General features: G+C 42.3%; 1 protein-coding gene across 1 annotated transcript in view; it reads left to right on the top strand.

Moving 5' to 3' along the window:
- The window catches only part of PLCH1 (phospholipase C eta 1), a 255,742-nt gene that overhangs the window by 148,623 nt on the left and 82,086 nt on the right, over window positions 1-25,033 (top strand). The window contains exons 3-4 of the mRNA XM_064275637.1: window positions 9,811-9,957; window positions 17,968-18,211. Of these exons, the coding sequence (XP_064131707.1) occupies window positions 9,811-9,957; window positions 17,968-18,211 (391 nt within the window). The remainder of the gene's footprint in view (window positions 1-9,810; window positions 9,958-17,967; window positions 18,212-25,033) is intronic.

Below are 25,033 nucleotides of genomic sequence, written 5' to 3'. Positions count from 1 at the left end.
TTAACCTTGCTTTAACTGGGATATTTTGTATTTTATCAGTAGGAGGAAGACCTTGTGCTAATGTCCAAATATGCAACCGAGCAGTAGGCTTTTGGTTCTTTAATTTAAATAAAAAACCAAACAACACACTTGCTGTCAAATCGATTCCGACTCATAGCGACCCTATAGGGCGGAGTAGAACTGCTCCATAGGATTTCCAAGGAGCAGCTGGTGGATGTGAACTGCTGACCTTTTGGTTAACAGCTAACCACCAGGGCTCCAAACTAATGACTGATTCTCTGTGCCTGGGAAACTGTGATTGGCTCCCACCGACCACGTGGTAATCAGGGAAGGTGAGCAGTAATACTGCCTGGAGCTGTAATCACCGCATTTCAGTGGGCCTGAGCATCATCTGGGTGATCTTTAAAATGTGTATTCTCAAGCCCCAGAGATCTCTGGGGATCTGGCCTAAGACTTTGTATTTTAAAGAAAAGCCAGGTGGGGACCAGTTGCTGCCTTAGGAGGGTGGGTTTGTCCAGGGATCTCACTCAGTTTATGTCTCCTAACAGACATGTACACTTCCATTTAAGAGCATCTCATTTTGACCTAATGCACTGAGCTTCTCTTAGCGCTTTGAAATTAGGACATACTATGGTATACTTTTTATTTTTTTAACATGCCCTGTAGAAATCCTTTCATTCTCTGCCATGACAGTTCTTGTAAAAATGAGAAAAAATATTTTATTGGCTTTAGGGAAGGTTAAGCATTACCAATGTAGCTGAACAAATTGCTCCTTACCCAGTGCTGCTCTGGAAACAGCCAAGAACATTGGGGTTGTTCAGTTACTAAGAACGAGTATTAAGCTCTAATTTCTTACATGATGGACAAAATACTTATAATTCATGTAAAATAATCATAGTTATCACTACACATTCAAAATGGGGAAAAATGTGCACAGACCTGGAATATGAACAATAGAAAACAACTAATTGTTCCTATTATGATCCTGTGGGACCAGCATTCGATTCTGTCTCCTCTGGAGTCCCCTTCTCAATCCCCCTTCTGGTGGTCCTTATTGCTCTTATTGTTTTGCATCTCCCTCTATTCTGTTGTGACTTTTCGAGTATACTTATCAGTCTTGTCATTCCCATTAAGTGGTATCACTATGATATGTAAAGTTTCTAAAAGCTAGACCTAGAATATTGTATTAATATTAGGTTTTCAAGGAGAGCCTGGTGGATTTGAACTACCGACCTTTTGGTTAGTAGTCAAACTCTCAATCACTATGCCACCAGGGTTTCCTGGAACATTATAGACTCTAGTACTTGATAAGAGGCCAGTGGTGGTTCAATGGTAGAGCCATTGCCTTCCACGCAGGAGACCTGGGTCCGGTTCCCAGCTAATGTACCTCAAGCGCAGCTACCATCATCTTGTCTGTGGAGGTGTGTGTGTTGCTATGACGTTGAGCAAGTTTCAGCGGAGCTTCCAGACTAAGACAAACTAAGCAGAAAGGGCTGGCGATCTACTTCTGAGAATGGCCCCGTGAAAACCCTGTGGACCACAACGGCGCAATCCTCTGTTCGCGGGGCCGTCCTCGTGAGTTGTGAGCTGACTCGATAGCTGCCAACAATAACACTATTTGGAAAAAAGGGTCTTAAGAACCAACAAACCTGACTTCTTATTTTTATAGATCAGGAAATGGGGCCAGGCCTGCCATTTACTAGCTTTATAACCTCACACAAGCCTCCTCACTTCTTTGAGTCTGTTTCATCCACTCTGAAACGAGAGGTAATTAATAATCTCTGTTCAGTTTGAATCCACCAGGCTCTCCTTGGAAACTCTGTGGGGCCATTCTACTCTGTTCTATAGGGTCGCTTTGAGTTGGAATCGACTCGATGGCAACGAGTTTGGCATTTTGGTTTGGTTCACAGGGAGATTGGGAGGAATCAGTGAGAAGATATCTGTCAGCGACCTTCACTCTGGGTGTGCAGTGGGATCCCTGGGAAGCTTAAACCTAACAAACCAGAAACAAAAGTGATGCCCAGCCTCACCCCAAGAGATTCCCATTTCAGTGGTGTGTGTGGGGGGGAGGGGGTTGGGAGCAACATGTTAGAGAATGTCCCCAAGTGATTTGAATGTGCAGCCAGAATGGAGAATCATAAAAAAGCTTTATTAGACGGCAATGTTCTGTAGAATAAAGGCCAGTATTTATGGCGGCTTGGGACTTTTGCCTCCAGATATCCAGTACAATGTCATATCCGTGAATAAACGATGGAGCAGGTTTGGTGTTCTGTTTATAACAAACCATACTGTGGAATGATGGGGATGGTGGTGACAATGTCATTTCTGATCTTATGCTGGAGTCGAATTAAAACAAAACAAAACAACCCACTGCCGTAGAGTTGATTCTGACTCATAGCCACCCTATAGGACAAAGTGGAACTGCCCTGTAGCGTTTCCAAGGAGCGGCTGGTGGATTCAAACTGCCGACTTTTTGGTTAGCAGCCAAGTTCTTAACCACTGTGCCACAGAGGGAACAACTAGATGTAGATTAAAAAAAAAAAAAAAATTAATTCACCCCTTTCTCATGGTATAACCAACCCAGCCAAACCCGTTGCCATCGAGTCAACTGCGACTCATAGCGACCCTATATGTCAGAGTAGAACTGCCCTGTAGAGTTTCCAAGGAGCGCCTGGTGGATTTGAACTGCTGACCTTTTGGTTAGCAGCTGTAGCACTTAACCACTGTGCCACCAGGGTTTCTTCTCACCGTATAGCATGAAAATAAACGCAACCAAACTGTATTGTTATGAATTCCTGTTAGTATTTCATTTGTTTCCTGGTGCTAAAAATTATGCAACGGAAAAAACTGTTGAATATGAAATAGATCTTATTAAAAAGGAAAGTGATATGTGGAAGGCTTTACTAAAACAGAAAAGGAGCTCTGACATTTTACATATTGCTCATCAATTCTATTCATACTTTCTTTGTCCTAAATGCCCTCACATGAATTTGTCCGTTTTGCAATCCCATCAACTGTCTGCATATGAGGCTTGCAAACAAGTTCCAAATGTTACTGCTAACCAATTAGTTTTCAAAAAAACATTTCAAATGATCTTATCTTCTCCACAGGAGTGATTTAAGCAATGAAAAAAAGAAAAAGAAAAAAATCAATGAGCTCCGCATTGTTTGCTCCTGGCTGGGAGGGATCATGACTTAGTAAGAGTGGAGCTCACCCAGGTTGTCTGTAAGCACCTCTACTCAGAAGCTGATGTTATCTGGCTTTAAGGCCTGGCTCCTGGAAAAGAATAACCTTTCAAGTGAAGGCACCCCCTGGGAAGAGCAGTTTTATATATATTACATAAAGATCATTTAAAAAGTCATGTCTGTAAGAAGGCATCCAGGTGTTGATCACTCCCCGCCCCGCCCCGCCCCGCCACCCCTTAAACTTATTCTAAAAGGTTTTTGGAGGAGCTGGGATTTCATACTATTGAAAAGTAAAGTGACATTTCAGAAAGCTGGATCAGCTGTTTTACAGACTTAGAATTTGGAGGAAAATACCTTTTAGGATGAGGAAAGTGGGATATTAAAAGCCATTCAGCGACCTTTTGAAGTTCACAGGCCAGTTAGTGACAGATGCTGAACCGGAACTCACCTTGCCCTCTCCTTCATCTTCCGAACCTGTGGGCAAACACTGCGATCCACCCTCAGTGCCCACAAACAAGGTTTCCTTAGCACCCCAGTATGTATAGAGCCCCCAGATATGTTTTTGGTTTGTGTGGACAACTAAACACACTATTGACATCTCCTCCAATGATTTCAGGCAGTCTTCTTTCCCTTCCTTTGAGAGAGCCATTACCTGCATTGTTTGGCATTTTTTCTACATAGAAATGAAATGTTTTCAGAAGCTAATCCCTTTCAGTCTCTCAGATTTTCTCTAATCTGTGGAAGCTGACAAGAAATCAATTCACGTTTTTCATGTAACATCTTTGCTGAAAAGATTCTTTTACAAAGGACTCAAACTATTTTTTGCCTGCTAATGCACAGTGTCTTAGTTACCTAGTGCTGCTGGAACACAGACACCACAAGTGGATAGCTTTAACAAAGAGAAATTTATTTCTTCACAGCAAAGTAGGCTAAAAGTCTAAGTTTAGGGCATTAGCTCCAGGGGAAGGCTTTCTCTCTCTGTCTGCCTTCTCATCAGTCTTCCCCCAGACTAGGATCTTCTTCGCACAGCGACCCTGGGTCCAAAGGACACGCTCTGCTCCTGGCACTGCTTTCTTGGTGGTATGAGGTCTCCAACTCTCTGCTGTCTTCCTTTTCCTTTTATCTCTTGTAAGATAAAAGGAGGTGCAGGCCATACCCCAGGGAAACGCCCTTTACATTGGATGGGGATGTAACCTTAGTAAGGGTGTTACAATCCCATCCTAGTCCTCTTTACCATAAAATTACAATCACAAAATGGACGACAACCACACAATACCGGGAATCATGGCTCAGCCAAATTGATACACAAATTTTGCGGGGGGAGACATAATTCAATCCATGACACAGTTTGGTTGACCAGTGTCTAAGAAAAGATGTGTTCATGAAAGAGTGTAAGTGATATTCTTGTATGATTGTAACTCAGGCATGGTCACCACTCTCTGGGAGAAACCATCTCAAGGTGACATTTGGAGCAGGGAATGAGAAGCACATCCTGTGTGCTTAGTGCTACTGGGGTAATTTTGCTTTGTGGTCCTTTCAAAGGATCCAGAAAAGACAAAAAACAAACCCCTTGTCGTTGAGTTGATTCCGATGATAAAAAAAAAAAAAAGAGTGAGGATATATATACATATACATATATACGCTTGGTGGTGCAATTCTTAAGTGCTCAGCTGCTAACTAAAAGGTTGGAGGTTTGAGTCCATCCATAGGAGCCTTGGAAAAAAGCCTTGGCAATCTGCTTCTGAAAAATCAGCCATTGAAAACCCTATGGAGTATAGTTCTACTCTAACACACACATGGGGTCACCATGAGCTGGAGTTGACTTGATGACAACTGGCTTGGGTTTTTTTAGACACATAAACGCACACAAACATACAACTACACTTACACAAAATACATATAAATGTCAGAATATTTATACCAAATTTTTAGTTATCTAGGGCTGCTATAACAGAAATACCACAGGTGGATGGCTTTAACAAGCAGAAATTTATTCTTTCATGGTTTAGGAGGCTGGAAGTCTGAATTCAGGATGCCAGCACTAGGGGAAGGCTTTTTCTGTCTGTCGGCTCTGAGGAAAGGTCCTTGTCTCCTTTCAACGTCTGTGGGCCCAGTGTTCCTTGGAGATCTTCATGTGTCTTGGTGTCATTCTTCTCTTGGTCTAGGAGGTTCTCAGCTCAGGGACCCTGGGTCCAAAGAATACACTCTGCTCCTGGCTTTTCTTTCTTGGTGGTAGGAGGTAATTTTGCATATTTATGCAAAACAAGCATACTTGTTTCTGTTTTCCACTTCCCCCATGCTTACTGGTTTAGTTTTATTTTTGAATATGTAGCATACTGAGAGAAATGTCACTCCTTTCCTTATCCCTTCCACTGGATTCTCTCCCACTCTTATAGGTAACCAACTTCATTGTTTTCTGGTTTATCCTTTTTGTATTTCTTTTTGTAATGATAAACAGGCAACTGTATAAAATTTCCTTCTATTTTTTTACAGAAAAGGCAGCACACACTATATATGCTCATTTACACTTGGCCTTTTTCACTTAATATCTTCTGGAAATCACTGCATACTGGTTCACAGAGATCCTCCTCACTATCTCCTATTGCTGCATGGTACTCCGCTGTGTGCGTGTATATTATTTTATTCAACCTGTCTCCGATTCAGGATCATTTTTATCCTAAATGCCAGGGGAAGAGTTTAGTACGATGTGCAGGAGTTGAAGAAGGGGAGGAGAAGACCAGAAAATAATGAACACAATCATCATTAAGAAACCAAAAATAATCATGCTAGGTGAAAGAAACCAGACACAAAAGGCTGCATATTGAATGATTTCATCTTTATGAAATGTGTGTCAGAAAAGGCAAATCTGTAGTGTCAGACTCTGGGTGGTACAAATTATTTACACTTGGCGGTAATCAAAAGGTTGGTGTCTCGAACCCACCCAGTGGCATCACGGAGGAAAAGCCCTGGCAATGTGCTTCCATAAAGGTTACAGCCAAGAAAACCCTATGGAGCAGTTCTACTGTGTAACACGTGGGGTCACCATGAGCTGAAATCCACTCAAAGGCAAAAGACAACAACAATAATAATATTAGAAAGTAGGTTAATGGCTGCCTAGGAATGGGGAGAGAGTGCACCTGGACGTGAGGTTTCTTCCTGGGGTAATGGGAATATTGTAAAATTAGATTGTCACACAACTCTGCAAATACGCTAAAATCATTGAATTGTACGTTTAAAGTGGGTGAGTTTTACTGCGTGTAAATTTTGCTTCAATAAGGCTGTTAAAAAATTTCAGTGTCAGATGGTTCCAACCTGACTTAAAGAACAAAACCCTGCTTGTTACCGTTCTTGTCGATAGGTGCTGTCGAGTCGGTTCCAACTCAGAGAGACCCCATAGAACAGAGTAGAATCGCCCCGTAGGGTTTCTAAGGAGCGGCTGGTGGATTCAAACTGCCCACCTTTTGGTTAGCAGCTGATCTCTTAACCACTAACCTGCCAGGTCATTATATATTTAGTGGAAATAATTGAGACTCTCTCCTCAAATGATGTATACTTCATATTATGTTACTTCAAACCAGAGAATTTCTTTTTTTCATAGCATATTTTTTAACAGCATTTTCGTCTTGATGGATTTAAGTGAACTGATCACCCCTAAGGAAACTTACTTATTTTAAAGTGTTTGAAGCAGAAACTATCAATCTAATCCATTTTAAGAGTTGAATTCTAAATGATCTCGTAGACCACACCGTTACTCCTTTCATTTTACGGGTTAAACTCTGTAAACTCAGTTTAAAGCTCTAGAGTTTTAAAACTCTAATTATGCAATAAAGCTTAGAATACACTCCTTGTCTGTTATGCCCTTTAAATATTTATGCTACTCTGTTGCACAGCCATTAAAAGAGAATTATGAAGACTATAGAAACATGGAAAACTTTTTAATACGAATGAAGCAAACAAAAAAATACACCAGAGCGCCAAATGGCTTAAATACTAAGACTGCAGCTAGTGCAACAAACGTGTGTACCTGTGGAAGTCTGGGACATACGGGACAAAAACAACATATGTGCTATGTGATGGGCATTTCTGCCTTAAGGTTCTTGACTTGCTGCATTATGTCCAAATAAAGCCATGTGTGCTATCATCAGGGAAAATGTCAAATCAGAGGGATTGTGCACAGGTTGGAGGCTGCCTGGATCCGTAGCCGACATTTGAAGACTTTCCTTAGAGGACCACCAGCACTGGAAATGTGTGGAATGAGGTTACGTTAATTCTAAGCCACTGGAGCTCTGCCCTTTGTTTGCCCTCTGTAAAGCCATCTGGCCCGCTGTTACGGAATCTACCAATCTGACATGGATGGAGAGTGACTTTGCTAGGGGGTGGTAACTGTTGTTGGGTATCTCTTCTGAGGGCTGCATGTGAAGAAATTGGCTTCTGCTGACACATAAGTGATTTAGGTGATATTGAAAGAATATTCTGTCCCCAGCATTGCTGATTACTACCCACTGGAATGAATTACACCAAGCTCTGGGGGTGTAGTGGTTAAAGGCTTGGCTGCTAACTGAAAGGTCAGTGGTCTGAACCCACCAGCTGCTTTGCAGGAGAAAGATGTGGCGGTCTGTTTCCATAAAGATTTACAGCCTTGGAAACCCTATGGGGCAGTTCACCTGTCCTTTATAGGGTCGTACGCATCAGAATCGACTTGATGGCAGTGGGTTTGGCTTGGTTTGGAGTGAGTTACAAAGAAAGACTGAGGGTGCTCCCTCTCTGATTAGCCTTACAACTACAATGGACTGTCTGCTATCAGGTTTAGGGAAGGAAGAACCAGAGTAGATGACTCTCAAGACTCCATTGGACTCTATTTTTCAATTTGACTCTAGCCAAATGGCTTTGAAATGTGATTGGGAGCATTCAGGGAGAAAGCATAAAGCAGCTACATAACAACTTAAGCAGTACATTGTTTCAGGTGTAACTCTACGAAGTACATTGCGACCACAGACGCTTGTCCAGTGCAACAGATAATGCTGGAATCTTAGCCAGGGGGAAATCCATGGCTGAGCCAGTGGGCTAAGTGAGAAGTTAAAAAAAAAGAGAAGTTAATGAGTGTTTAATATGTTGTGCAAACATACCGCATCACTGAGGGATTAGATTCCACTTTCTAAAATGTTTGAGTTTTTCTGCATGATGCTTGCAAAGTGATAGGTGGTATTTCTTAGCTCAAGTGATTGATTATACTTTCATATTACTGTGCTTTTCCCATTAAAAGATTGAAGTGTTACGGCCTTAGCAATTCCGTTTCAGAGAAAAGCAATGGAATAGTGGAAGGGAAGGGTAAATGAGGGGCAGTGCAAATGAATTCGAAGCTGGCTGTCCTTGCCTTTTTTGAAAAGGGGGAGGCGCAGGTGATTTAAACCATGCTGGCATAGTGGTTAAGAGTTTGGTTGCTAATCAAAATGTTGGCAGTTTGAATCCACTAGGTGCTCCTTGGAACCCTATAAAGCAGTTCTACTCTGTCTTATAGGGCTGCTATGAGTCGGAATTGGTCATTTTTTGATTTCCAGTCAGTGCTCTGCTCAAGATTCGTGTTCTTTGACAGGAAGTCAGATTTGCTCTAAACTTAAGTCAGGTGTCCATTCCTTAGGGGTGATTGACAGCTCACTTAGGGCACATGAAATGAAAGAGGTGTGGTTCCAAAGGAAAAGTGAGGTGCTATGGCCAAAAGAAGGGGAAACAGACGAAGCCAACAGATGCCCCCTTCCAGTAGGTTCATTGTGAAGCAAAGCAGGTTTAAATGGCAGCTTTGACTTGGACAATAAAGGATTTGAATATTACTGGAGTTTAATTGCCAAGTTATTCCTCTAGATGGAAAACCCTAGCAGTTTAGTTCATCAAAAAATATTTTATGGTCAATTTGAAAGCTTAAATTTTTCTGATCACATTAAAAACGATATTTAACTATTTTCAAGCATACACAAAAGATGGAATAATGTGAACCTACATCTAACTGTCATCCAGCCTCAATAATTGCAACATTTTGCCAATCTTCTGTTTTTGCTTTAAAGCATTATGATTAGATGTTTATACAACTGGCTATTTAAAAGCTCAGAAGATTTAACACGATGTCTGAGAACTTGCTTTATGAACGTAAATCCAAGTATCAGATGGTCATCATTCTCATCAGAAAACAATATGGTGCCAGTTAAAAGGCATTCTGGACAGCAGTAGTGGGTTGTTTACCTAGAAATAGAGTTTTATTTCAGTCAATAAGGCATTATACTGACATGAGCCTGATGATTGAATTCCTTAACAACTCTGCTTCTAGATAAACCCAAACCCTATCACCGTCGAGTCAGTTCCAACTCATGGCCACCCTACAGGACAGGGTAGAACTGCCTCATAGGGTTCCCAAGGAGTGGGTGGTAGATTCCATCTGCCAACCTTCTGGTTAGCAGCCGAGCTCCTAACTGCTGTGCCATGAGGGCTGTCTTTCCAGATAACCTCTAGCAAATTTGTCTCCTGGTCATCGGAGTCTGGTGGAGAAACAGGTGGTTCACTGACAGTAATGTTGTGAACACTGGTGATCACGTGCATTGTGTGAGGGCTGAGCATGTTCAATTCTCTTTTACAGTTGAAAGATGCATGAGTGTAATGCAGTCCGGGACACAGATGATCAAACTGAAGCGTGGGACCAAAGGACTCGTTCGGCTCTTTTACCTGGATGAGCACCGCACCCGTCTCCGGTGGCGACCCTCTAGGAAGAATGAGAAAGCAAAAAGTAAAAGCAGCCTTGTAATTCCTTATTTGACTTGACACAGGGACACCCGGATTGTATCGGGTGAGATCTGTGGAAGTTTTGCAGTCAATGGGTAATGGATGTGGAGAGACAGGATAAGTGATGACAATTTTTGCTTTTTTAATTTTGGGGGGAATTTAAATCCATAACAGTTTTCTGTCAATGGTGTAAATGTTAATATTTCCCCTGTGTTGGAGACATGATATCTTTTAGTTGGGGTAAGATTTTTTTTATAGCACTAGACCTTTTATTTTCCTGTAAAATGTGAAGAACATCATAAAATCCCACGGACTTTAAAGTGTATTGCCCTATCTCGAGCACAGTTAACTGATTAATGAATTTTTAAAAATTGTTTTAATGATATGCAGTAAAATAGTTTTGACTGGACTCCTAGTTAAAGCTTTTCACTCTTACATCTTCTATACTTGACATCTTGGATTTTTGCTGTGTCCTTGGTAACATCTCCAATCTGCCTCTTCCTGTTTTCCTGGTAACTTCCTTAGTCCAGGGCCTCTTCACCCTTCTGGTAGCCTATTGTGAAGTCTACTAACCAATGTCCATATTGCTAGTTTCTTCTGCCTTTGTTTATCAGTTAAGATGCATTCCTCTTTAATAGAAGACTTAGACTAAATGAAGGCTTACCTGAGAAACAAATTTATTACTTCACATTACAAGAAACTCAGAGATAGGCACACCCCAAGTGTGGGAAATTGGTGCTCTAGTTCTGTTTCCTTGCAGTTCTTTTGGCTCTGCCCCACTGTGTGTTGGTCTTATAATCAAGGCAGTAACAAAATGGCCTCAGCTGTTCTGGGCCTCATAAACCAACATGGCAGTGAAATGGGAGAAAAGGACCATCTCTTCTGGTGTTTCCTTTTTAGGGGAGTAGAACCTTCTTCCAGGCATTCTGTCAGCCCCTCAAAGCAAATTGGCTCTTGTCTCCTTGGTTAGAACTGGGTTGCACTCTCATACCTAGATCGATCACAAGAATAAGGAATGGGTCCATCACAATAGCCATAGACCCATGAAACTTGCCCTGGGGCTGAGTATGGGCTCATTTCCCTATGAGTCAAAGGAGCAATGGGTTCATACCAGGAAAAAATTGAGGTTCTGTCTTAAAGGCAAAAGGGAGATGTAGATGGTATACGGATAATCAATAAGGTCTCAACACTTCTGATTCATGTTTAAAGACAAGCAAGCAAATAAACAAGCAAAAATGTTTTAGGCTGTCTAAAGTAATCTTCTTTGCTTGTGCTTCTCTGACCAAAAACATCAATGTTGGTCTATAAACAGTGCTGATCTCTGGCCTATCATTCCAGGCTTTCCGTCATCTAGGCCTCTACATACCTTTCCAGCTTTCTCTCCTGTTGTCCTCTTCTTGGAAACTCTGGTGGCATAGTGGTTAAGTGCTATGGCTGCTAACCAAAGGGTCAGCAGTTCGAATACACCAGGTGCTCCTTGGAAACTCTATGGGGCAGTTCTACTCTGTCCTACAGGGTTGCTATGAGTCGGAATCAACTCGACGGCACTGGGTTTGGGTTTGGTTTTGGTTCTCTTCTTGAGCTCTCTAGTCCAGCGGAAATGGCCTGTTTAGCGTCCTGGAATGGGCTTTATGTTTCTGTATCTCTATGCTTCTTCCCCTGGGGTGCCTCCTTGTTCCTATCTTCCTCTCCAAGCCCTCTGCTACCTTCACCATTGTAGCACAGCCCATTGTCTCTGTGAACACCGATCACTTTTAGCTGTGGCATTCATTCGCCACTAAAATTTTTTTCACTTTCAGTTTTCTATCTTTTCATGCATATTTCTTTTATAACCATAATTAAATAACTAATTCCTTAAAATTTCTCTCTTCCTACCTACCCCACCCAGGCTCCACTGTACCTTAGATCTTATATAGTAGACATTCAGTAAATATTTGATTAGTTTTCAAATGTTGAGTTCATTCATTGTAGCACCAGCTTGTTACTAGGGAAAATGTCAAGTCATGTGGGATGACATCTTGGAGATTTATTTCAAGGCTTTTGTAACAACTCTGTTTACACTCTGGTGTTTTGCAGTCTGCTTTTCCGGGTGCCTACATTAGAGTTTTCCCCCACATGTCTGTCAGTTCATTGTACTGTTGGGGCTTGCGTGTTGCTGTGTTGCTGGAAGCTATTCCACCAGTATTCAGATACCAGCAGGGTCACCCACGGAGGACAGATTTCAGCTGAGCTTCCAGGGTAAGACAGACTCGGAAGAAGGACCCAGCAGTCTACTTCTGAAAAGCATTAGCCAGTGAAAACCTTATGAATAGCAGCAGAACATTGTCTGATACAGTGCTGGAAAATGAGCCCCCAGGCAGGAAGGCACTCAAAAGATGACTGGGGAAGAGCTGCCTCCTCAAAGCAAAGTTGACCCTAATGACGTGGATGGAGCAAAGCTTTCGGGACCTTCATTTGCTGATGTGGCATGACTCAAAAACATCCATTAATAATCAGAACCTGGAATGTACGAAGTATGAATCTAGGAAAATTGGAAATCATCAAAAGTGAAATGGAACGCATAAACACCAATAGTGAGCTGAAATGGACTGGTATTGGCCATTTTGAATCAGATAATCATATAGTCTACTATGCTGGGAATGACCACTCGAAGAGGAATGGTGTTGCATTCATCAAAACGGACATTTCAAGATCTATCCTGAAGTACAACGCTGTCAGTGATAGGATAATATCCATACGCCTACAAGGAAGACCAGTTAATAGGACTATTATTCAAATTTATTCACTAACCACTAATGCCAAAGATGAAGAAATAGAAGATTTTTATCAGCTTCTGCAGTCTGAAATTGATCAAACATGCAATCAAGTTGCATTGATAATTACTGGCGATTGGAATGTGAAAGCTGGAAACAAAGAAGAAGGATCAGTAGTTGGAAAATATGGCCTTGATGATAGAAACAATGCCGGAGATCGAATGATAGAGTTTTGCAAGACCAAGGACTTCTTCATTGCAAATACCTTCTTTCACCAACATAAACGGCGACATACACATGGACCTCGCCAGATGGAACACACAGAAATCAAATTGACTACATCTGTGGAAAGAGACGATGGAAAAGCTCAATATCATCAGTCGGAACAAGGCTAGGGGCCGACTGTGGGACAGACCATCAATTGGTCATATGCAAGTTCAAGCTGAAACTGAAGAAAATCAGAGCAAGTCCACGAGAGCCAAAATATGATCTTGAGTATATCCCACCTGAATTTAGAGACCATCTCAAGAATAGATTTGACAGATTGAACACTAGTGACCGAAGACCAGACAAGTTGTAGAATGACATCAAGGACATCATCCATGAAGAAAGCAAGAGGTCACTGAAAAGACAGGAAAGTAAGAAAAGACCAAGGTGGATGTCAGAGGAAACTCTGAAACTTGCTCTTGAGCATTGAGCAGCTAAAGCACAAGGAAGAATTGATGAGGTAAGGGAGTTGGACAGATGATTTCAGAGGGCCTCTCGAGAAGACAAAGTATTATAATGACATGTGCAAAGAGCTGGAGATGGAGAACCAAAAGGGAAGAACACGCTCAGCATTTCTCAAGCTGAAAGAACTGAAGAAAAAATTCAAGTCTCGAGTTGTAATGGTGAAGGATTCCATGGGGAAAATACTAAACGATGCAGGAAGCATCAAAAGAAGATGGAAGGAATACACAAAGTCATTATACCAAAAAGAATTAGTCGATATTCAAACATTTCAAGAGGTGGCATATGATCAGGAACCGATGGTACTGCAGGAAGAAGTCCAAGCTGCTCTGAAGGCATTGGCGAAAAACAAGGCTCCAGGAATTGATGGAATATCAGTTGAGATGTTTCAACAAACAGATGCAGCACTGAAGGTGCTCACTCGTCCATGCCAAGAAATATGGAGGACAGCTTCCTGTCCAACTGACTGGAAGAGATCCATATTTATGCCTATTCCCAAGAAAGGTGATCCAACCGAGTTGTGGAAATTATAGAACAATATCATTAATATCACACACAAGCAAAATTTTGCTGAAGATCATTCAAAAATGGCTGCAGCAGTATATCAACAGGGAAATGCCAGAAATTCAGGCTGGTTTCAGAAGAGGACGTGGAACCTAGGATATCATCACTGATGTCAGATGGATCCTGGCTGAAAGCAGAGAATACCAGAAGGATGTTTACCTGTGTTTTATTGACTATATGCAAAGGCATTCGACTGTGTGGATCATAACAAACTATGGATAACATTGCGAAGAATGGGAATTCCAGAACACTTAATTGTGCTCATGAGGAACCTTTACATAGATTAAGAGGCAGTTGTTTGGACAGAACAAGGGGATACTGATTGGTTTAAAGTCAGGAAAGGTGTGCGCCAGGATTGTATTCTTTCACCATGCTTGTTTAATCTATATGCTGAACAAATAATCCGAGAAGCTGGTCTATATGAAGAAGAACGGGGCATCAGGATTGGAGGAAGACTCATTAAGAACCTATGTTATGCAGATGACGCAACCTTGCTTGCTGAATGTGAAGAGGACTTGAAGCACATACTAATGAAGATCAAAGACCACAGCCTTCAGTGTGGATTGCACCTCAACATAAAGAAAACAAGAATCCTCACAACTGGACCAATGAGCAACATCATGATAAATGGAGAAAAGATTGACCTTGTCAAGGATTTCATTTTACTTGGATCCACAATCAACAGCCATGGAAGCAGCAGTCAAGAAATCAAAAGACGCATCGCATTGGGTAAATCTGCTGCAAAGGACCTCTTCAAAGTGTTGAAGAACAAAGATGTCACCCTGAAGACTAAGGTGCGCCTGACCCAAGCCATGGTATTTTCAATCACATCATATGCATGTGAAAGCTGGACAATGAATAAGGAAGACTTAAGAAGAGTTGACGCCTTTGAATTGTGGTGTTGGAGAAGAATATTGAATATACCATGGACTGCCAAAAGAACGAACAAATCAGTCCTGGAAGAAGTGCAGCCAGAATGGTCCTTAGAGGCAAGGATGGCGAGACTGTGTCTTACATACTTTGGACATGTTGTCAGGAGGGATCGTCCCTGGAGAAGGACATCATGCTTGGCAGAGTACAGGGTCAGCAGAAAAGAGGAAGACCCTCAATGAGGTGGACTGACACAGTGGCTGCAACAATGAGCTCAAGCATAACAGCGATTGTAAGGATGGCTCAGGACCGGGCAGTGTTTCGTTCTGTTGTGCATAGGGTTGCTATGAGTCGGAACCGACTCGACGGCACCTAACAACAGCAACAACACATTAGAGTTTAACAAACAGTTAAACACTTAACTACTAGCGAAAGGTAAGCGGTTCAAACCTACCTAGAGGCATCTCAGAAGACAGGCCGGGTGACCTGCTTCCTAAAGGTCGCAGCCTTGGAAACTCTATGTAGCAATTCTACTCTGCACATGCAGGGTCTCCATGAGTTGGAATCGACTTGATGGCAACTAACAACAACAACAACGTCTTGTCAAGGGTAGAGGAAAAATTGCAAGGTAATTAAAAAAAACAATCAAACTTATTGCCGTCAAGTTGATTCCGACTTATAGTGATCCTACTGGACAGAGTAGAATTGTCCCACAAAGTTTTCAAGCAGTGGCTGGTGGATTCAAACTGCTGACCTTTTGGTGATCAGCCGAGCTCTTAACCTTTGTTCCGTCAGGGCTCCGTGGTAATAAATGGTCCTGAAATAATAATAGCTACTGTTTCTGAAAGCTTACCATGTGCTAGAGTCTGGCCTGAGCACTTTAACAGACGTAATGATAATTTATTAGGCGTTTACTATGACATCCTGCCCAAGGAGCCCTGGTGGTGCAGTGGTTAAGTGCTTGGGTGCTAATTAAAATGTCGGTGGTAAGAACCCCCCCAGCAGCTGCATGGGAGAAAGACCTGGTGATTTGCTCCCATAAAGATTACAGCCCAAGAGAGCATATGGGGCAGTTCTGCCCTGTCCTATAGGGTCACTAGGAGTTGGAAGCAACTTGACAGCAGGGGGTATGATATGGCAATTCTGCTAAGGGACTTATGGTTACATGCATGGACTCATTCATTACAGTCTAACAACCACTCAGTAGAGAACCCTTATGTGATATGATCCTCACCTTCACAGATGAAGAAATTGAGGCTTAAAGTGTTGAAAACTTGCCCAGGCCACACAGCTAGTAAGGGGTGGAGATGGGAATTGAACAGAGTCCACTTCAGAGACCACCTTTTACCCCTACATCCTTGTTAAGGATATGACCTGAGGAACTGGGAGATAATTGAGTTCAAACCCCAGGTTTGCTGCGCACTAGCTGTGTGCTCCGACTAGTTATGTAATTCCTCCGTGTCTCTGTTTCTTCAACTGTAAAATGGGGCTAATAATAGTGCTTGCCTCATAGAATTGTTGAGAGAGGGGAGTGAATTGGGAGAATTGAACCTTCATAGTGCTTGCCGTGTTTCCAATACTTCTTAAAGTACCAGTTATTTATACTAATATTATTGGTATTAACACTGCCTCTTCTAAACACATAGCTTAGTTTGTGCTTGCATGTAGTTTCTGTCTCCTAATAATTTTGGTTTATTCATGACTTCTGTGCTCTGTACTTCCTTCAGCTACTGTTGAATTGCTTTTTCTCTCTTTATTCCCCTGCTAGGCCAGAAAGTAAGAATCTTACTGGCCTAGCTTGCCTCTGAGGCTCAGAGGTGTTGTACAGCTTGCCCCATATCGCATAGTGAATAATGACAAAGCCAGAATTTGAATCTAGGTCTCCATACATTTTTCATTTTATTGAGAAAAGTAAAACAAACAAATAAAAAAAAAAAAGCAAAAAAAAAAAAAACCAAAACTTTGGCCTCTTAGCATTTTCCTTCCTCTACTAAGAAATTTCAAGTATATAGCTTCATCTGATATATTTTAAACTTTAGAATCCATGTTTGAGATGTGTCTGAAATTAGGTGTGAGACCATCTAGAGCAAGTGGCAATATTGAGCACTCACTGAACCTTGGTCTTATGGAATCCTAGTAATATAATCAGTAAGCTTTATATAAATTTTAAACTCTGGAAGAATCGAACAAATTTTCTGTATCCCTCTGTTAATCTCTCCCTCTCTTCACTCCTCTGTTTCCAAACCTGTTTATTGAGTTCCTCTTTAAGTGTAAGACAGCACTTTAACAGTGGTTCTCACCAATCTTTATATTCCAGCGTTCTGCAGCCATCATCAGCAACCATGCCCACAAAGACATACTGCGGAACACCCAAGCTTGCTCTAGGCTCTACGTCTTTGGACGTGTTCTCTCCACAAATACGTAAACTATGCATTGGACGTCTTCATTCACCACCTTTTCTACCGGTCTGCCTGTCTGATGGGCATATCTCTGTTCCTCAAATAAATTGCAGCATGTCCTGATTCAAGGCCTGGGTGGATGTTGTCAAGACTGCCCAGGAAGCTGAAGTGGTACATGGAGTTGGTTCCTAGCAGGAAACGGAAGGGCTTGTGTTTCACACTTGAACTTAAGACCACAACTCGCAGACAGTGCATTTGTTCATGCTTATTATTACTTTTTAAAAGTTTTATTGTGCCTTAGGTGAAAGTTAACAGTGCAAATTAGTCTCTCATTCAAAAATTTATATGCAAATTTTTGTGACATTTGTTGCCATCCCTGCAATGTGTCAGCCTTCTCCCTGTTTCTACCCTGGGTTCTCTGTGTCTATTCCTCCAGTTTTCCCGTCCTTTCCTGCCTTCTTGTTTTTACTTTTGGGTAGGTGTTGCCCACTTGATCTCGTGTACTTGACTGAACTAAGAAGCGCGTTTCTCACGTGTGTTATTGTTTGTTTTATAGGCCTGTCTAATCTGTAGCTGAAAGGTAGACTTCAGGAGTTCTTCACACTTATTTTTCTTATTTAAAACGATCTTGTTTTCCATTTTCCTAATCTGTGTAGATAACTTCGCCTGCCATATAACTGTATCTTGCTTCCCTCTCAGTAATTATCGACTCCATTTACAAAGTCACCGAGGGCCGGCAGTCTGAAATATTCCACAGACAAGCTGAGGGAAACTTTGACCCCAGCTGCTGCTTCACCATCTACCATGGCAACCACATGGAGTCCCTGGACCTCATCACCTCCAACCCCGAGGAGGCCCGCACCTGGATCACAGGCCTCAAGTACCTCATGGCCGGCATCAGTGACGAAGACTCTCTTGCCAAACGGCAGAGAACCCATGACCAATATCCTGCCTAGAACTTGAACTCTGTGTGTGTGTGAAGTTAGGAGAATTAGACTGTCTTTTATTTTTCCCATAATTTCAAGGCTTAGAGCCACTCTCCATTCTGTGTCTCTCTTTTCCCTAGCACCCTTCTCTCCCTTCCTTATTCTTGCCTCAAGTGAAGGAATACGGACACAAAACATAAAGAAACTTAAACTTACATGAACTCAGGAGCAGTCTGCTTGGGAAGAAGCCTAAAGTTTCCTCAGAGACGTGAGCCACACAGGCAATATTATCACCCTTACATTGTGGACCCCTGGTGGCGCAGTGGTCAAAAGGTCGGCAGTTTGAATCCACCAGCTGCCCCTGGGAAACTCTGTTCTGTAGGGTCGCTATGAGCTAGAATTGACTCCATGGCAACAGGTTTTTGGTTCTTTAAAAAACTGTAGGAGTATTCATTAACTGTAGCCAGGAAAGCACCGATTTGGACGAAAGAAAACCCTACTTTGTGATAAAGCCAGTTTAGTTTAACAGCTTTTTTTTGAGTTCCGATCATATACCAGGCACTGTGCTCCCTCTAGGAAACCCTGGTGGTGTAGTGGTTAAGTGCTATGGCTGCTAACCAAAAGGTTGGTGGTTCAGATCCACCAGGCGCTCCTTGGAAGCTCTATAGGCTAGTTCTACTCTGTCCTATAGAGTAGGTATGATTCAGAATCGACTCCACAGCAGTGGGTTTGGTTTGGTTTTTTGGTTATGCTCCCTCTTGCTTTCTCTCTTTTTTTAATTACAGTTTAGAAACTAAATGGATTGATACTGAAGGGGGAGATTATTCTTTTACTTAATAACATTTTGTCTCTGAATTACTAGAGTCTGAGTCTTCTCATTGATGAAACGCATTCTTGTGGTCCTGCAGTGCTGACTAGATGATAAAGGAGTAATGGGCTCGGCCTGCCACACGGCCTTTCTGGCCCGTTTCCTTATCTGTAAGTAAGGGTGTTAGACTAGTTGGCCACTCTGTTTTCTTTCTCACACGTCGAATGGCCTTCAGATACGAGTGTCCCCATCCATGCAGGCAGTAGTAGTACTGCTCTTGCTCTCGTTGCAGTGCCTGCTCCAGGTCGTTTCCGGGAGTGCTGATAAGCCCGTGCTGCGCCGTCTATGATCCCATGCCCAGGATATTATTGGAGCAGTGTGAGAACATCTGACCTGTGAGAGTATCGCAATCGTGTGAAGGTCTGAGCTGATGGGGCATGATGTTTTCAGCAGTATTCACAGCGCGCAGAGAAACACAACTGGGATTCATAAATGAACAAAACACGAACATCGGAACTAATTTTCAGTGCTTTATTCTGTTAGTTTGGCTCTTAACTCCTTCAGGTTTGGCAAAAAGCAAAAAAAGAAAAAAATTACTGAATCAGTAAGACTACTCAATCAATAAGATTCACAGTGCCTTAAATAATAAAGAATATTCATTTTCTCATAAACTAGAGCTCTGAGATGGGACAGTTCCAGGGTCAGATCGAACCAAACCTGTTGCCGTCGAGTTGATTCCGACTCATAGCGACCCTATAGGACAGAGTAGAAGTGCCCCAGAGGGTTCCCAAGGAGCGCCTGGCGAATTTGAACTGCCGACCCTTAGGTTAGCAGCGGTTGCACTTAACCACTATGCCGCCAGGGTTTCCCGGCTCAGATCCAGGGTCAGATAATTCAGTGACTCAGTGATGTAATCAGAGACCTGCCTTCTGCAATTCTTAGCATTCTGGCTTGGTCCTTCCGTTGCTGTCCTCACAGTTAAAGAGAGCTGCAGCAGCTTGTGGCTGTGCCCAGCGGTAAGCAAATTTTCTTCTCACAAACCCCGCCCCCCCTTTTTTTTAAGACCAAAGAAAAACCTCCCAGAAGCTCCCCAAAAGACCGCCCTCATCTCTGGCCAGAATTGCTATTGCAGGCTCATTCCTAGACCAATCCCTGGCACGAGAAATGAGTGAGCATGGTTGGATTTTGATCTCAGGAGTCTTTTGCACTCTTAAAAACTGAAGATTCCAGACAGTTTTTGTGTATGTGGGTCATGTCTATCAATAGTCACCATATTAGAAGTTAAGTCTGCTAATTAAAACATTAACTCATTTAAAATGTTATAATAAACTATTACATGTTAACAAAGTATTTTTGTGAAAATAACTATTTTTCAAAGCAAAACAACTTAGTGAGAATGATAGTATTGTTTTACTTTTTTGCAAATCTCTTTAATGTCTGGCTTAATAGAACACAGCTGGATTTTCATATCTACTCTGTGTTCAGTCGGTTGTGACGTGCTGTTTGGTTAAGTACATGAAGAAAACCTAGGGCCTGTCATAGGTATGTAGTTGGGAAAGGGGGGACCCTGTGGCTGCAGGAACCCAAGGATAATACTCTGAGGAAGGCCATATTAAGCCCAGTCAGGATTCCCCTCCCCCTCTAGTTCTTAGCCTCCATTAAAGCACGTGGACTCAGATACCTCAACAAAACAGAGGTTCTTTTAGTGAGGAAGAAGGGAAGCCAGTGGCCAAAGGGGAGGCAATCCCAGAGGCTGCTATCCTCACTAGTTAACTGGGACAAATTCACAATATTCCAGAACCTTTAGCCATGTAAGTCTCTCTCATGACCCTCAAGATAGACCAGTGAGAGAAATGGGCACAAATTGTCGAAGCCTCTTTTAGCTTTACTGGCCAGTAGTTTTTCGAACCTCATTTGCTTATATGTGTTTACCGAAACTAGAAAGTTTTCATATTTGAACTAACCAGGTTGGCAGCTAAGGGCTTCCCTATCTACAAACATGCTATCCAGAAAGCAGATAGATGTACTCCTTAGCTGCACAGAGAAATAATTTTATGAGAAACAAAAAGCAATTGACGTTTGCCTCAATGAAGGAGAAAAAAGGAGAGAGGAAATTAATGAATAGCTAGTAGAAAGGAAGCTTGAGTCAGAAACAGGGAGTTACGTTGAGTCAGGGAACTGGTCTCCTACAGAACTGTCAGAATTTGATAGGGTTCTAGGTAATGTCTTAAGAGCAGAATGACATCCTTAATTGGACATACATTTAACTACATTAATTGAGGAAAACAGATTTGGGATGTTCATCACTACTGGATTTCACTTAGGACTGAAAATTTCAACTGTGAATGAATAATGACGGTAACAAATCTTAAATGGTTGTGTGAGAAAATCCATCCAGTCTAAAGTGTACAGTGATTTATTTCTGCAGTGATGGCCGTATTGGATAGAGGTAGATACAATACTCATGTCTATTGGAAGCAATAGAGTGTTGTGGCTAAGGACTCAGACTCCGGAGGTGCGTTGCTTGGGGTCCAGACCAAGTTCTGCCACTTACTATGTTGTTGTTAGGTGTCATCCAGTTGGTTTCAACTCATAGTGACCCTATGCACAACAGAACAAAACAGCGTGTAGTCCTGTACCATCCTCACGATCATTGCTATGCGTGAGCTCATTGTTGCAGCCACTGTGTCAATCCATCTTGTCAAGGGTCTTCCTCTTTTTTGCTGACTCTCTATCAAACATGACATCCTACTCCAGGGACCGGCCCCTCCTTGTAACATGTCCAAAGTACGTGAGATGAAGCCTCACCATTTTCGCTTCCAAGGAGCACTCTGGCTGTATTTCTTCAAAGACTCAGACTTGTTTGTTCTTCTGGCAGTCCATGGTATATTCAATATTTTTCGCCAACACCATAATTCAAAGGTATCGATTCTTCTCTGGACTTCCTCATTCATTGTCCAGATTTTGCAACTTGCTGTGTAACTTTGGGCAAATTACTTAAACGCGTAGGGTCTTTATCTATAACATGATGATGTTGATAGTGGTGGCGGCTGTCTTAGAGTTATATGAAGATCAAATGAGGTGATATATATAAAGTACTTAGAACAGTGTCTGGCACATAGGAAGTACTTTATAAATAATACTACCATTGTTATTCTGAAGAAGAGGTGCGGTGTGAGATTGATTAAAGCCTGAAATCTCAGCAGCCCCAGCCTGCAAAGGTGATGGCCCTGGCGCCTAGCCTTAGTGCTTCTTCTAGTGAAACCATTCTCTTCTACATCAAACCAGTAGCTCTTGGGTCAGTTCTGGCTCATGGTGACCCCGTGTGTGTCAGAGTAGAGCTGTGCTCCGTGGTGACCCCACGTGTGTCAGAGTAGAGCTGTGCTCCGTGGTGACCCCACGTGTGTCAGAGTAGAGCTGTGCTCCGTGGTGACCCCACGTGTGTCAGAGTAGAGCTGTGCTCCGTGGTGACCCCACGTGTGTCAGAGTAGAGCTGTGCTCCGTGGTGACCCCACGTGTGTCAGAGTAGAGCTGTGCTCCGTAGGGTCTTCAGTGGCTGGTTTTTCAGAAGTAGATCTCTAGGCCTTTCTGGAGGCACCTCTGGGTGGACTTGAATCTCCATCCTTTCAGTCAGCAGCTGAGCATGTTAACTATTTGCACTGCCCCTCCTGATCCTGGGGAAATTATTACTTCTAGTAAGGCTTTAAGGAGCCCTGGTGGCGCAGTGGTTAAGAGCTCGGCTGCTATCTAAAAGGTTGGCAATTTGAATCTACCAGCTGCTCCTTGGAAACCCTACAGGGCAGTTCTACTCTGTCCTGTAGGGTCGCTATGAGTCGGAATTGGCATGACAGCAGTGGGTTTGGTTTCTGATGTGTAGCGTATGTTTCTTACACCTTCCCCCTAAATCAGGAACTGGCAAACAGCAGCCAGCAGGGCAAACCTGGTCCACTGCCTACTTTTATATGGGTTTCTGAGTTAAGAATTAAATGGCTGAAAAAAAAAGTCAAAAGAAAAGTAACATTTTGTGACATGTGGAAGTCGTAGGAAATTCTAATTTCAGTGTCCATGAGGGAAGTTTTATTGGAACACAACCACGCTTATTCATTTATGTACTGTCTATGGCTGCTTTCATGTGATAATGGCAGAGATAAGCAGTTGCAACCAAGACCAAATGCCCTGCAAAGCCTAAAATATTTACTATCAAGTCCTTTATAGAAAGTTTCCCCACCTCTGCACTAAATATTACTATTCAGCACTTTACATTTTCTTACAGTTTCTTGATAGAAAATAATAGATCTTGCTTTTCATCCAGTTGCTGCTTTCTTAGTTTTTGTCTGCGGAATGACTGCTTTCTTAAGATTATTGTATGTATGGATATGAATCATTAATTCAGGGCTTTCCTGGGCCCTCATGTCTAAATTCTGAAGAATAGCTTTAAGATGCCTGAAACTTTTACCAGCTATGTGTGCCGTTGCTGAGCAAGAATGGCTTTTCCTTTCATCGAAGCTTAGAATTGGAAGGAACTTCAAGGTTGTCTGGTTGTGCTTCCTGAAATGGTAGCTGAAGGAAAGGAGTCCCCAGAGGTGACGTGAATGACCCATCATTACAGGGACAGCTGAGTAGTTGAATCGGGACTGAAGTGTCTTTCCTGGGGCTGACTCTGCCTCTGTTTCTGCCTTACCAGCCCTGTCTCCTCCTGAACCAGGTGTCAAGGCGCTGTATGTTGATGTGGGTTTGTGTCTGCAGGATGTACTTGTACTGGGGGCTTGGCTGCCCGGCCTCTTCTCTGGGTGGGCCTTTGAGAGGCTTTGGTAAACAGTTATAGACTAAAAGATGTTTGGAAGAAAATATGGCTGTCATCGGACCTGTTTTAGCACTTCTTTGAATGCTGGCCATATGGGGTGCAGAGCAGTCTCCATAGAAATGGAGCCACAGAGTGGGGACTGTGGGCCCAGAAAACAGAAAAAAAAAAAAAGAGGTCCAGGTACTTATTAGTAATTGGCCCAACTCTTTCACCCTTTCGATTCTTCAGTTATCTTCACCTAGGTCTGGGTTTCCCTTTAACTTCCTAGTTTTATATATATATATATAAATGAGGGAACTTGAAAGAACTGGGCTGGTTATTTTAAAATGTGATAAAGGGAACAAAATGTGAAACAAGCTCTTTACAGTCTCAAAATCACTTCTATTTAATTTTAAAAGGAATAAGACAAACTTCCTGGTTGTTTTTGCATCCTAAAGTATAGTCTCCTACAACCATAATTTGAATCACACAAGAAAGGTAAATGTGCCATGCTACCATTGGGAGCTTTTTTTTTTTTACCATTGGGAGCTTAGTTAATATTTTGATTTAAAATGAAAATTGCTCGATTCGATGTCACCACCTTGACAAGCAAATATTATCCATTGACCCTCTCCCCTCTGACATACATCCATTCTCCCATTTCTTGGTTTTACGTCTATACCTTTCCTTTCCTTTGGGTCTCTGCTTTCTTTCCATCGTTTTGATTCTTTTTTTCTGCATCGCCCTTCAAACGTTGAAGCTCGCTTTGGCTCCCAAGTCCGTAACAATTACTCTGTTCTGTGATCTCACTGGTTAGTAGTCTCCAACAGTGATGGATCATCCAGTTTTGAAATTCCTAAGCTAAAGTTTAGCCAGGTGTTTTCTACTCATCCATTTTATTACCATTTATTCTGCTTTCTCACTAGGTAAAACAAATAAACGCAAGGCTCATCTCACTGAGAGTCTTTTAAAATCTTTGTTCACTCGATGTTGACCCGTTTTATCTAAACTCAGCTTCACGCCTTGTCATCAGTCTCATACCTGTGCTCCATGGCAACGGCTATCGTAGCAGACTTGTTACTTCATTTTACTCCCCATGATGTAGAAGTTTGGGGCTATTAGGTGTAAAAAAAAAAAAAAAAAAAAAGGGACCCTCAAAGCTAGTAACAGGAGGAGGAATATAGTACAGAGACAGGCCTTGGGTGTAGGGGAAAGTGTGCTATATACCACATTGCAAGAGCCTGGGTT

The sequence above is a fragment of the Loxodonta africana genome, chromosome 23, assembly GCF_030014295.1.
Source record: "Loxodonta africana isolate mLoxAfr1 chromosome 23, mLoxAfr1.hap2, whole genome shotgun sequence".
NCBI lineage: Eukaryota > Metazoa > Chordata > Mammalia > Proboscidea > Elephantidae > Loxodonta > Loxodonta africana.
The sequence above is the reverse complement of the archived record's forward strand: the minus strand, read 5'-3'. Positions and strand labels throughout refer to the sequence as shown.